Source organism: Sminthopsis crassicaudata, chromosome 4 (assembly GCF_048593235.1).
Source record: "Sminthopsis crassicaudata isolate SCR6 chromosome 4, ASM4859323v1, whole genome shotgun sequence".
Taxonomy (NCBI): Eukaryota; Metazoa; Chordata; class Mammalia; order Dasyuromorphia; family Dasyuridae; genus Sminthopsis; species Sminthopsis crassicaudata.
In genome coordinates, this window is record NC_133620.1 from 397,151,001 (window position 1) to 397,164,938 (window position 13,938).

The 13,938-nt window shown below is 33.4% G+C and overlaps 1 protein-coding gene across 1 annotated transcript in view; it reads left to right on the forward strand.

Annotated features, from left to right (window-relative positions):
* The window catches only part of LOC141539577 (cation channel sperm-associated auxiliary subunit epsilon-like), a 195,247-nt gene that overhangs the window by 145,999 nt on the left and 35,310 nt on the right, over window positions 1-13,938 (forward strand). The window contains 3 exon segments of the mRNA XM_074262549.1: window positions 5,080-5,130; window positions 12,037-12,070; window positions 12,148-12,227. Of these exon segments, the coding sequence (XP_074118650.1) occupies window positions 5,080-5,130; window positions 12,037-12,070; window positions 12,148-12,227 (165 nt within the window).

Genomic DNA, 13,938 nt, shown 5'->3' on the forward strand with positions numbered 1-13,938 from the left:
TTTTCATTCAAAATGACTTGATATAATTATTCAATTTTTTCAATTAGTTTGATGTTTAAAAAAGACTCAATATTAAATATTAAACTATTAAGTCAAACCTCTATTAAAAGTCATATGCTGCTGTTAAGTACTGATGTAAAGTTCCAATTCATTATTTTTTTAAAATCATGCCTACATAAACTCTGTAAGAACTTAAGAAGTTGGGGGACAAAGGAGGAACTTTGAGTATATGGGCTTCTTATTAGGTAATATATTTGTTGTTTAAGGACCAGATTTAGAGAATTTTAGAGAAATTTAGAGAAAATTTAGAGAATCAAGGAAAACAAATTCCCATACTGGCCATACCAAAATGTATGTTTCATTCTGCATGTTAAGTTAATCACTACTCAGTCAGGAGGTGAATAATGTTTTCATCTTTACTCCTAGATTCCTGGTTTGTTATGGTATAGAGGGTCACAGTCAGTGGGGAGACTCTGGGTAAGATATAAGACCCTTCAGCCCAGAGGGAACTTGCTAACAATGTCTGCTTCTGCTCCCCATCTCCTCTAATGGCTCTCCACCTTCCTGAGGAGTCAGGGGGTGATGACAACCTATGTTGAGACTGAAGCAGAGTGATAGCAAGTGGAAGAGTGATACCAGGTGGCAAATTACATTCAATAGCAAGTTGTATATGGGGTCCCATGTGCACAGTGTGGTTTTTATTACATTATATAAAGGGGAAAGTCCTTGAAATAAACGGACTCCATTTTTCCACCATCCTCAGGAGTCCTGCCTCATCACTTCTCCACTAGAAAGGTATATTTTAATCACCCCAGGGTAGGGGTTCTAGAAAGCAATGGTATATTCTGTCACCCCAACTTGGGGTCTCTAGAAAGCAGGACACAACATTATTGTGTTGATCAGAATGCATTTTTCTCTACAATGTTGTGAGTGTATAAATTGTTTTCCTAGTTTTGTTTGTTATTTATAGTGGTCTTTCAATTTTCTGCTGAAATTGTCCATTTTATCATTTCTTTTTATTATTATTATTATTATTATTATTATTATTATTATTATTATAACTTTTTATTGACAGAACATATGCATGGGTAATTTTTACAACATTGTCCCTTGCACTCACATCTGTTCCAACCTTTCCCTTCCCTCCCTCCACCTCCTCCCCTAGATGGCAAACAGTCTTATACATGTTAATTATGTTATAGTATATCCTAGATACAATATATGTGTGCAGAACCATACAGTTCTCTCGTTGCACAAAGAAGAATTGGATTCAGAAGGTAAAAATAACATGGGAAGAAAACAAAAATGCAAACAATTCATACTCATTTCCTAGTGTTCCTTCTCTGGGTGTAGCTAATTCTGTCCATCATTGATCAATTGGAACTTAATTAGATCTTCTCTTTGTCAAAGATATCCATTTCCATCAGAATACATACTCATACAGTATTGTTGTTGAAATGTATAATGATCTCCAGGTTCTGCTCATTTCACTCAGCATCAGTTCATGTAAGTCTCTCCAAGCCTCTCTGTATTCATCCTGCTGGTCATTTCTTACAGAACAATAATATTCCATAGCCTTCATATACCATAATTTACCCAACCATTCTCCAATTGATGGACATCCGTTCATTTTCCAGTTTCTTGCCACTATAAAAAGGGTTGCCACAAACATTTTGGCACATACAGGTCACTTTCCCTTCTTTAGTATCTCTTTGGGATATAAGCCCAGTAGTAACACTGCTGGATCAAAGGGTATACACAGTTTGATAACTTTTTGGACATAATTCCAGATTGCTTTCCAGAATGGTTGGGTTCATTCACAACTCTACCAACAATGCATCAGTGTCCCATTTTTCCAGCAGCCCCTTCAACATTCATCATTATTTTTTCCTGTCATCTTAGCCAATCTGACAGGTGTGTAATGATATCTCAAAGTTGTCTTAATTTGCATTTCTCTGATCAATAGTGATTTGGAACACTCTTTCATAGGAATAGAAATAATTTCAATTTCATCATCTGAAAATTGTCTGCTCATATCCTTTGACCATTAATCAATTGGAGAATGGCTTGATTTCTTATAAATTAGAGTCAATCCTCTATATATTTTGGAAATGGATGCCTTTATCAGAACTTCAACTGTAAAAATATTTTCCCATTTTTTGCTTCCCATTTCATCCTTTCTTATGGGAAAATCATGTTCCATCAAATTCATATACCATATTTTGTTTAAACTTTCCTGAATAGAAGGCTATCCTCTTAGTTCTGGGACACTACAAAAAAAAACCTACAGTAAATATTTTGGTACATATAATTCCTTTTTCTTCTTTCTTTGCTGTCTGTATAGGGAAGTCAATCCCCTTTTCTAGGAATATCAAACCTCCATTACTTGACCAAGAAAATACCTGCTTTTACAAGACCCTGATCTAACTTTTTCCTTGGTAATATTATGTAGCCAAGTTTACATTTCTGTATAATGCTATATACTATGAAGATATTGTATTGTAATAACTGTAGATAGGCCTAATTTGGGGTAAATTAATTATTTTTAAAAAGGTCATTCTAGATTACTCTATACCAGTCTTCCCTAAATGGGGGCTATAGAGAAACATGGAGAAAAAAAAGGGGAAAATCAGTCTCAACCTAGGTAAATACAACTAAATTAATATTAAATATATTTTTCTTTTGGGACCTTTCCCTCCTAAAAAACAAAATTAAGCTATCATGTTTGTAAAAGCACATAGTCATATATAAAAGTAAACTATCATTCAATATTTCTATTCTTAACCTTTTCATTAACTCCCTTAGCAATTTGGTGAAATCTAAAATGTTTTTAGATGCACAAAACAAAACACATAGTATTACAAAGGAAATATAATATGTAAATACAATGTTCAAAAAAGCAATTTAAGTTCATGGAACCCAAGTTAAAAGCTCTTGAATTCATTAATCAACAATCATTCTCTTCAATAGTGAATTTTGACAGTCATTCTTCCAACATTCAATTAAAGTTAACCATAACATATTTTCAAGGACATATATACTAGCCTTTTGCTTTTACAAATACATAGTTTTCAGCCCAGAATGATGTCTAATTCCACTCACAGGATAATCCCAGAGAAGCACAGAGGAAGCATTGAAGAGATAAGTGATGGGGAAACTTATCTAGTATTACCCTTTCCCAAAGAGTCTTCATCTAGGTTCAAATTGGGGTGAATCTAGGAATTCTTTAGCCAGAGGATAATTTCTATTCTACCTACTGTTTTAAATACCAACTATTCCAAATTTCTTATTGAAGAGGACTTTTCTTTGGTCACTATTGACTTAAAGGGAGATCTTCATTGGGTCTAACCTTTCAGAAGTCCATTTGGCATCCTAGGGAACCCTAAAATTACCTTTCCCCTCCTTCAAGTAGTTCAGGGGCCAATGTAGGCAGGAAATTATTCCTCCATAATATTCCACATCCACAAAACCATATAATTTCCAAGTGAGAAGGGACTCCAAGAAGTCATAGTCCAACCCATGCATGAAAAGAATCACTTTATAACATGTATTATGAAAAAGTGACTATCCAGGCTCTGCTTCCAAAGAAAAGGAACCTCCTTCAGATCTTCCAAATCTAGTCTCAAAACTCTGTAATCATTCAATTAATATACATTCCTGCTTAATCAGTTTTATTGGAAAAGTTGAAATTGGGTACCTGGATTATAGTAGCAATCATCACTCCTTTTGAGCTTTCTGAGGATAGCCAGAAAAAAATTATCATAGCCTGGACATCAGTGAAATGAGTTCATCCAAGAGACAAGCTTTCAATCACCAAAAGTTAGAAAAAAGAATAAAAAAATCTAAAAATTTTATCGAAATAAAATTGTTCATGTAATTGTATTTAACCTTGACAGATTTTTATAAGGAATAAATTCTACTCAAAAGAGAATTTCTTGAATTCCACAATGGGCAAAATTCAGGTTTTGAATGTTGATTATTTACTACATTCTCTTTGCCTTTAGCAACTTAAAATCTAGAAAAGCCAAAAAGACAGAACTCAACAATATATTTAAGTCAAAATGTTTTATTAAAGTTTTTATTTAAAAAACATGTGCATGGGTAATTTTTCAACATTGACCCTTGCAAAACTTTCTGTTCCAAATTTTTCCCTCCTCCTCCCCATCCCCTCCCCCAGATGGCAGATAGTCTAATACATGTTAAATATGTTAGAATATATGTTAAATCCAATATATGTACACATATTTATACAGTTATTTTGCTACACACAAAAAAGTAGGATCTAGAAAGAAAAAAAAACCTGAGAAGGAAAACAAAATGCAAGCAAACATCAACAGAAAGCATGAAAATGCTATGTTGTGGTCCACACTCAAGTTTCCACAGTCCTCTCTCTGGGTGTAATGGCTCTCTTCATTACTAAACAATTAGAACTGGTTTACGTCTTCTCATTGTTGAATAGAGCCACGTCCATCAGAATTGATCATCGTATAGTCTTCTTGTTGCCATGTATAATGATCTGCTTCTGCTCATTTCACTTAGTATCAGTTCATTTAGGTCTCTCCAGGCCTTTCTGAAATCATCCTGCTGGTCATTTCTTACAGAACAATAATATTCCATAACATTCATATACCACAGTTTATTCAGCCATCCTCCAATTGATGGACATCCATTCAGTTTCCAGTTTCTGGCTACTACAAGAAGGGCTGACACAAACATTTTTGCACATGTGAGTTCCTTTCCCTTCTTTAAGATCTCTTTGGGATATAAGCCCAGTAGTAGCACTGCTAGGTCAAAGGATATGCACAGTTTGATAACTTTTTGAGCGTAGTTCCAAATTGCTCTCCAGAATGGAGATACAATGTATCAGTATCCCAGTTTTCCCACAGCCCCTCCACCATTCATCATTATTTTTTTCTCTTATTTTAGCTAATCTGACAGGTGTGTAGTGGCATCTCAGAGTTGTCTTAATTTGCATTTCTCTGGACAATAGTGATTTGGAGTACCTTTTCCTATGATTACAAATAGTTCCAATTTCTTCATGATATTTGTTTTTATTAATACTCTTTCATTTTTGCACAGATATGAAAATAAAAAATGTCAACGTGACAACCTGAACTATATAATCGAAAAGTAAGAAATATTTTAATATTTAAAGTAACAATAATCTATGTTAATAAGGATATTCAATGTTGTGAACAATGAATATTCATTGGGAAGAAAGGATTCAGATTTAACACCAAGTTTCCTAAGTATAAAACATTATAATTTATTAATTCATTCAAGAGACAATGGGGCATTATGATTCAAGAACTGGTCTTAGATCCAGGAAAACCCTTTGTGAGATACATACTGACTATATGATCCTGGACAAGTCCTTTACTCTCAGTGTCCCAACAGCTATCTATAAGTTGTAGAAAAGGTTCCAACATGCATTGTAAAGTGTTTTTCCTCTTCGAGGAATTCATAGTGCCAATGAAATTGCAAAGCTAAACCTTATCCCTTATATATGAAATAATTACTTAGTAATTTCCAGGAGAGGGCCCTACTAATTGGGGAAAATTGGGATAAATTTCCTATAGCTATAGAATTTAGCCCTGAAAGAAGCTGGGGAGTCTAAGAGGAAAAGTTTAGGAAGAATGCAATGCATTCTTTGCATGGGGACCTCTTGTACAAAAGGCATAGACATGGGAAATTAAATTCTGTAATAGCATGTAGTGTAGGTTGGAGTCACATCAAGAAAGGCCTTAAATGCCAAACAAACTCTGCTTTTAAAATGTATTTGTTATCTGGGGGCATGATTCATGGCATAGCATGAGTCCCCCAAATGGCCTCTTTAGGTAGAGGCTCATGTTATAAAACTGTGCATACTCTTTAACTTAGACATCCAACAAAAGGGAAAAGGACCTAATCGTACAAAATATTTATAGCAGCGTTTTTTCTATGATGGTTAAGAAATGGAAATGAAAAGAATGTCCTTCAACTGGGAATGGCTAAGTAAGCTGTAGTATATGACTGTAACAGAATATTATTGTGCTATAAGAAATGACAAGCAAGATGATGTCAGAGAAAACTCAAAAAACTTACATGAACTGATGATGCATAGTGAAGTGAACAGATCTAGAAAAACCCTATACACAGTAACAGCAATATTGTTTGTTGAAGAATTGTGAATGACAATCATTCTCAGCAATACAATGGTCCAAGATGATCTCAAAAGACAAATGATGAAGCATATTAGCTACCTCCAGAGAAAGAACTGGTATTGTTTGAATGCAGACTGACAAATGTTATTTTTTACTTTCTTTCTTTCATTTGAAACTTCTTAGACAAAATGACTAATATGGAAATGTTTTTCTGAATTCCACATGCTTAACCTATATCCACTTGTTAAATCCTTTGGGGGGGGTGAGTGGAGGGAGAGAGGGACAGAATTTGGAACTCATAACTCTAAATAAAAATATTTAAAACTTGCAAAATAAAATAATAGCTCATGAACTTCCATTTAAAAGATAATGAAAATTCACATAAACTAGAACACATTGCATACAAGAAATTGTATATGGAAGCAGTGCAAATATCATCAAAATAATGTATTATTGAAAAAGATAATGATTTGTATTAGGATGAGAGTTATGAATGAGAAGCTAACCAGTTCTGATTGTATCCTCACAACATTTGGAAAAATTCCCAGCATTTTAGGTGGAATCACCATAACAAACTTAAGGAAAAACATAAATGAGGGTTGACCAAATCTGCAGGCATAGATGGGCATATTTACATCTATGACATCATCTATTAGAGTAGTGGAGTGTTACAGTATTAGAATATGGCTGAATTATCCTTATGAACTAAAATGATATTTGGAGGTAGACCAATTAAGAAGCTATTAAAGCAATCTTAAGATGATAATTTTGGAAATGGAAAAATAAATACCTTAACTTAAAGATATTTCAAAAGAAGAGTCATGATTCTATAGTTGTTTGGATCTTGGATTATAAAAGAGCTAAATTTACAAAGCTATGAAGACCTTAAGACCTCTTTCTATATTGACCTTGAAACATAAGTAATTAATTCTTTGAATCAAGATATTAAATGAATTCCCAATCCATCTAATTGTTTTTTTTTATCATTTTCTTCAACTCTCTCCACCTTTTCCACAAAATAGAAGAGATAATCTCTAAAATACTTGGCCAAGAAGTAGGCAAACATATGTACAATATTATCCTGATCTGCTGGGTTAGTAGTAATGCTGCTAAAAAGAGAAATAAGGTTTTTCTGATATGACCTCTTCTTGATGAAACCATGCTGGCTCTTTGTGATCATCTCCTTTTAAGTTGTTCACTAATGTCTCCTTAATAATAATTCTAGAACTTTTCCATGATTCAAAGTCAAACTCATCGGTCTATAATTTTCAGGCTCTATCTATTCTTGACCTTTTTTGAGAAATCAGGACAATATTTGATCTTTTCCTATCTACAATATCTCTCTCATTTTTCACCCTTTTTGAGATACCATTGACAGTGGCTTGGCCACTACATTTGCATATTGTTTCATTACTTGAGAACAGAGTTCATTACTGAGAACAGAGTGACTTGAATTTGGCAAGGGTAATGAGCTTTTGCTATTGTTTTTATAATTTGGGATATTAAAGTCACATTAGCCATTTTTGTTCTGTGAGATCCAAAACAACAATCAATGTCCTTGGTAGGGAAAATTAGCATAATGAGAAAGAAGCTCTTCAATTTTTGTCACAGGAAAAGTCATATATTCACAAATGAGGGTTATATAGAAACAAAAGGTATAAATAAAAATATGATTAAATTATTTAGCAATATTATTTATATATCATTTTTAATTTTGTAAAGCATTTTACATCCATTATCTCATTTTATGATCATAACAACTCTGTATAATAGGAGTTATTGTTGTCCCCACTCTACCAAGAAGAAAACTGGAAGCTTAGAGAAGTGAAAGTCATAAAGCTAATAAGTGTCTGAGGCAGCATTCAAATTTGGATTTTCTAGACTCCAAGTCTAATCTATTTGATCTGACTATGCATATAGGAAAAATGAATGGATGAAGAGTGCCTTGCTAGCTAGAGATTGATATGCAGTTGGCTAGCCCATAGATCTGTTTATGTTGAAACAATACCATAGGTGGGAAACCTAGAGCTTAATATAAGAGAAAAGCAAGCTAGATTGCAATTGGAAATTGTTCAGTGTTTTTAATAAATCCAAGACTCCATCTGAAACAAAGAGCCATTTTTAACATTAATGTTCTAATTATACTATATAGATGCCTAGTTTCCAAAAAATTCAGATTAGATTTCTGGGCACCCAAAGGAATGTAAAGAGGCCTATGGTGGATGGTAGATTTCATTATTTTACCAACAAAGAATTGTGCAAAAAGAACAGGATTATGGATGTCATCAGGAAGACATATGCTGAAAAAAGAAAATGGGACATTCATGTACTATTAAACAATATCAATTATAACAATAAACACATGAAGTGCCCAGAAATGTGTAAGGAAGCTCACAGAACATTACCTAGTCTTTTTGTAAAGGATTTAGAGAATATCATAGAAAAGAGTTATGAGAAAGTATGGCAGAATTACACTCTGTATCAATGGAGGGAGACCTACAAAAATAAGATCCATTGAAGTGTGAATGTTGTTTTACACTGAGTCACAAAACCCTCCCTTACCAATTTCATTCTGGGTGTCTTTGAAAACATCCCTACTCTGAGGATTAGTCAATAAAAATCTGACTTCCATTTTGAAATGGATTATGACAAATTCTTAGGTGTTTATCTCCTTCTTTCTCCACTACCCAGACAAATATGCTGCTTCATCTCTTGGAACATCATCTAAGTCTTGGGATAAGACATTTCTATCTTCCTTTAGAATATCTTGGCTGTGCATATATGTATTATCCAAGGCTCTTTGTTGCAACTTTCCACACAAAAAAAGGTACAGAGGTTTCTTCCTTATAACATAGTTGCTAATGCCAAAAGAGAAGAGTTTCTAACAAAGGAGAGGGAAATTTTAGTTTTCTTCATTACAATTATCTTCAACAAGAGTTGGTGCATTATCTACAATTATCTTCATCATGAAGTTATATATATATATATATATATATATATATATATATATATATATATATATATATATATATATATAGTTATCATAACTAGCTAAGTAATAGAAAGGATAGAGGGCTGGACCTAGAGTCAGGAAGACCCAAGTTCAAATGTGACCTCAGACACTTATTAGTTGGGTGACCTTAGGTAAATCAGTTAGCTCTATTTGCCTCAGTTTCCTCATCTGTAAAATGACCTGGAGAAGGAAATTGCAAACCCCTTTAGTATCTTTGAAAAGAAAACCTCAAATGGGACCATAAAGAATCAGAGCTGAAACGATTGAACAACATTATGAGCACTGTCAGGCAAGATGACAAAAGAGTCCTATGTAACAATCAAACCACCACCTCCTTGATCCTTTAACTCATTGGTGATGGTGGTTGTCCTTTATGCTCAAAAAGGACCAAAATTACATCACTACATTGGAGTAAAGACACAATCTGTCTGACTGTGACTAATAGGACCAATCAATACAAGGTCAGAAGGTTCTGTCAGAGATTGGGCAGAGAGAGTCCACATGACTATTTGGAATGGAGATGTCTCTAAATTTGTGCATCTCACATTTCTTTATAATTACTGTAATTTTACTTTTCTCATAGAACATAACCCTTTCTTTGATGTGGGCCTATAATGCTGGGAAGTACTAGGCCATCTTCTGGCCTTTGAATAAGCTTCTTGCCTGTGTAAGTTCCCTGTAATATGGTCTTTTAGGCAAATGCATGTATTTCTCCTAGAGTAATAAAGCAGCAAATTTCTTATCAATATTCTTCAGGCTTTCTGAAACCATACTAGCTCTTGGGTAAACGGCTATCTTCCAGGTGAAGGATAATCTTAAGAAGGACACTGACAAGAATCTTGCTGGTAGTAACTAAGACAAAGACACAAATACACACACACAAACACTGACAGAGAACAACCTCTTTTCCTTTATACAGATAGACAATGGAGGAATCATTGAACTTCTAGGGATTTTCCTTCTCTTGCCATATAACTTTCTATTTCCATCAACTTTTGTATGAGCAGTGGAACTCTGCCTTATAAATCTCAGGTAGAATAGAATCACCACAAGATGCTTTGCCACACAAGAGGAACCTAATGGCATTCTAAACCTCTTCAGCTAGAAATTATGCTAGAGATGGCTTGACTCAGCCCAAGGTATATAGTCAATGGCTTGAGCATTGAAGATGGTCTATTTAGAAAAGCCCATCTATCCAGGAAAATATTGTTATTCCTAATTACATCAGTGCTGAGGAAGTGAGATATATCATAGGTCTTTGGACTATAAATAGTCTTCAGGACATCATAAAGGCACTTTACTATAAGCACAGAACTGATTTTCATCTGTTTTCTTACTGAGCCAAGAATTCTTCATCTCTCTACTTTTGACAGAGTTAAATGCTGCCTTGAGATAGATGAATTTTCCTACTGATAGATCCTGTGGGATTCTTGTTTTTTATTTAGCAGCTTCTGAATTTCCTTATTTTTATCAAATCAATCTTTGTTGTGAATTTTCTGGCCCAGATGAGTAAAGACAGTGCTGTAGCTATCCACTCTGAATCTCTGAAGTTATCCACTCCTTTACTTCTCCACTGATACCAACCATATGTTGACTCAGATTTCCCTCTAAGGTAGCAACAAACTGTTCATGCTACCAAATGCTCTAAACTGTTGACATTAATTCTTCTGGTAGTCATCTTGCCTTGGGGTTACCACTTTTGTGGAATGTGAATGTTTAGCTTAGAGAGAAAACATCTATTCAGTCCAACATTCTGTACCACATATTGCCTTCATCTCTCATACCCTGTCTCTTCTCCTCACAATGACATAATCTATTAAATGCCAGTGTTTCCTACATGGGCACATCCATGAAATTTTATTGAATTTAGGTAGATAGAAAACAGTATTAGTGATATGAAGGTAATGAAAGAAAACAAGTAGTTCTTTTGCAATGAGAGCTGTTCATCCTTCAGTTCTATTAGTTTTCTATTAGTTCTATTATTATTAGTTTTATTATTATTATTATCTATTATCTATTAATATTAGTTTTCTATTAGTTCTATTATTCAGTTCTATTATATTGCCCATAGACATGTGCACATTCTATGTACCAATGGTTAAGTGAAATTATCTTCACAAAAATTTTTGTATATTTTTGTATTTTGATCATAGAGTAGATCCCAGTCTGCTGCAGTAAGCAAGCCAAGTTTAAGTTAGATAAAGAGGACAATTTTTAGAGAATCTTTTCTAGCACTTTCCTCATTTCAGGAGGTGAGCAATACATCTTTTAAATTAGGCTGCTCATAAGAGGAAGCTGCTGAATTCCACTGCCACTTTAGTCCAATGAAAAAACAACCCTATGGCCTGAACCTCTAAAAGGTTCTGACTACAATTTCCTTCACCTAAGTAGATAACCTATAATTCCCAGCCTCAGAGCACTGATATGTTGAGTGATTTTCCCATAGTCATATAACTAATATGTTAAGAGGAAATAGAATTTGAATCCTGGTCTTCCTGACTCCAAGGCTGGCCGTCTGTTCATTACACCACGCTGTCTCATTTGGACTTAGCTTGAAAAGATGATACATAAGTCAGTGATTTCCCAATTATCCTATGGATTTAACATTCTATTTTTGTTTCTTAAAAATATCATTCTCCAACAAAAAAGTATGTTTTATTAAAGTAAAAAACTATATTTCCAAATATCGCTTAAGACTGCAGAATGAGGTTTGCAATCCTTAGTTTTAATTCAGTCTGCTTCATCCTAAACAATAATAAAAAGATGAGATCCTTATTTGTTTGCATAGTGAAGTTATGAAAAGTAAATATTTTAGAACAGAAATACATTATTTTTAATAGGTAAAACTTTAGTATTTTTAAATGTCTCTTTTTTTATTAGGCAATATTTGAGGGGCAACCCACCTGAAAACAAGGTAAGAAAGTGATTAACTTTTTTGTTCATAAGTCAAATATGAAAAAAAAAAACCAAATATTTTTCTTTCTTGTCTAGCTTATAAACTATAATTTTAGTGAATATGGCTGCCCTTTGCACATTTATATTACGGAAAAATTCCACCCTGTCCTTCAATTGTAAGTAACACCCAAAAACATTTTTTCCATTTATCTTGAATTTTTTTTTAATCATAGGATTAAAAACAGTGCTAATTTACAATCATGGGTCAAAAATACTTTCTTGTGTGTTTGTTTTCACTGAGAACTTTACCAAGACCATTTGTTAGGTCATTGATAATGGTGCCTTTGTTTTGCTTTAAATTCTGATTTTCAGGGTCATTGTCAAAATTATTCTTTCTCTTCCCTGAAAATCTTGAGTCAAATCATAAATGTACCCCAAAAAACTTAAGTTATTGGTGTTCAACAGATAACTTAGAGTAAATGTAACAGATACTGATACAGTTACAATTTCATCTGTGCTTTCACAATGACCCTGGACTTTCACCAGCTATTAAGGAGATTTAGAAATTTAAATTTGCATTACTGGGCCCTCTCTAAGAACACAAAGAGATTCCCATTTCTCCAGGTTCTTGATATAATTAATCCATTCCAACCTAAAAGATGACATTACAAAAAATACCTAAAGAACAGTAGTTGCTATAAGAGACCAGAAGAAAGTCATTACTTCTCTACCATTGTTGGCAGCCAACAATGTAACCTTGCCATGGCAGTAGCACCAGGCAATATTGTTTCCATTTCTTTGTGAGGTATTTCTTTAAACCACAAATATTGGTAAATGATTTGTGAATTGTCTATTGATTAGAGGGGGGAAGGAGGAGGAGATTAAACATTTATTAAATACCTACTTTGTTCCAAATGAAGTGCTTAGTATTTCACAGATATCATTTCAGTTGATAGGGTACCTAATTATTGAAAGTAGGAACTATAAATAACATCTTGGTACTAGTAAGTGATATATGAACTTTTACCCTAGATTTTCTTAGTTCTTTTTAGCTATCTGTATACACTAGTAGAATAAACAAATTTAATGAATACTATAATTTAATTCAATTTTTATTTTTATAATGACATTTGTAATTCATTCTAAATGGCGTTGCTATGAAGAGAAAATAAATCATTGTCACTAGTAATAATGTTCATAATTTTCAATCATCCTCCAAGGCCACTTTAAATTCATGATTTCAGGATACTTAAAACTTGACTAGGGTCTTCCATTTGTAATGGAATTGCAATATTTTAAAATACCCTATAGTCTAATTCAGCCTCTACAAAGTACTTCCATATAAAACCTGAATTAGACTTATTCTGTTTTGCCCCAGATATAAGAAATAGAGGTGGATGTAAGTTATAAAGAGGTACATTGACACTTCATTTGAGTGAAAAATTCCTAATAACTAAAACTAGCAAAAAGTGGAATTGCTGCTTTGAGGTGGTAACTTGCCCTTACTTGAAGTCTTTGAATAATGGGTAGATGACAAGTTGTCAAGCATACTGTAGAAAAGGTTTTTGGTTTTTTTTTTTCATGTAAAGGCTTTAGTAAATGGTCAGTTGAAATTCCTTCTAACACTGAAGTTATGTTAATTTTTATCAATAGAATATGCAGAGATGATAAAAGTTAAATGAAAGAAAAAATTCTAGAAACAGACATATAAGAATATTTTACATAAGAAAATTTCCCACAAGTATTAGTGGGTGGATACTTTATTTAATTTTCCAATAGAATCCACAGGCTAATGACAGAAAGAAATTTCAAATTTAAGTCATCAAAAAATATAGTGGGCAAAATTCAGATCTCTACAATGCAACACATTCAGGCAGTCAGGATCAA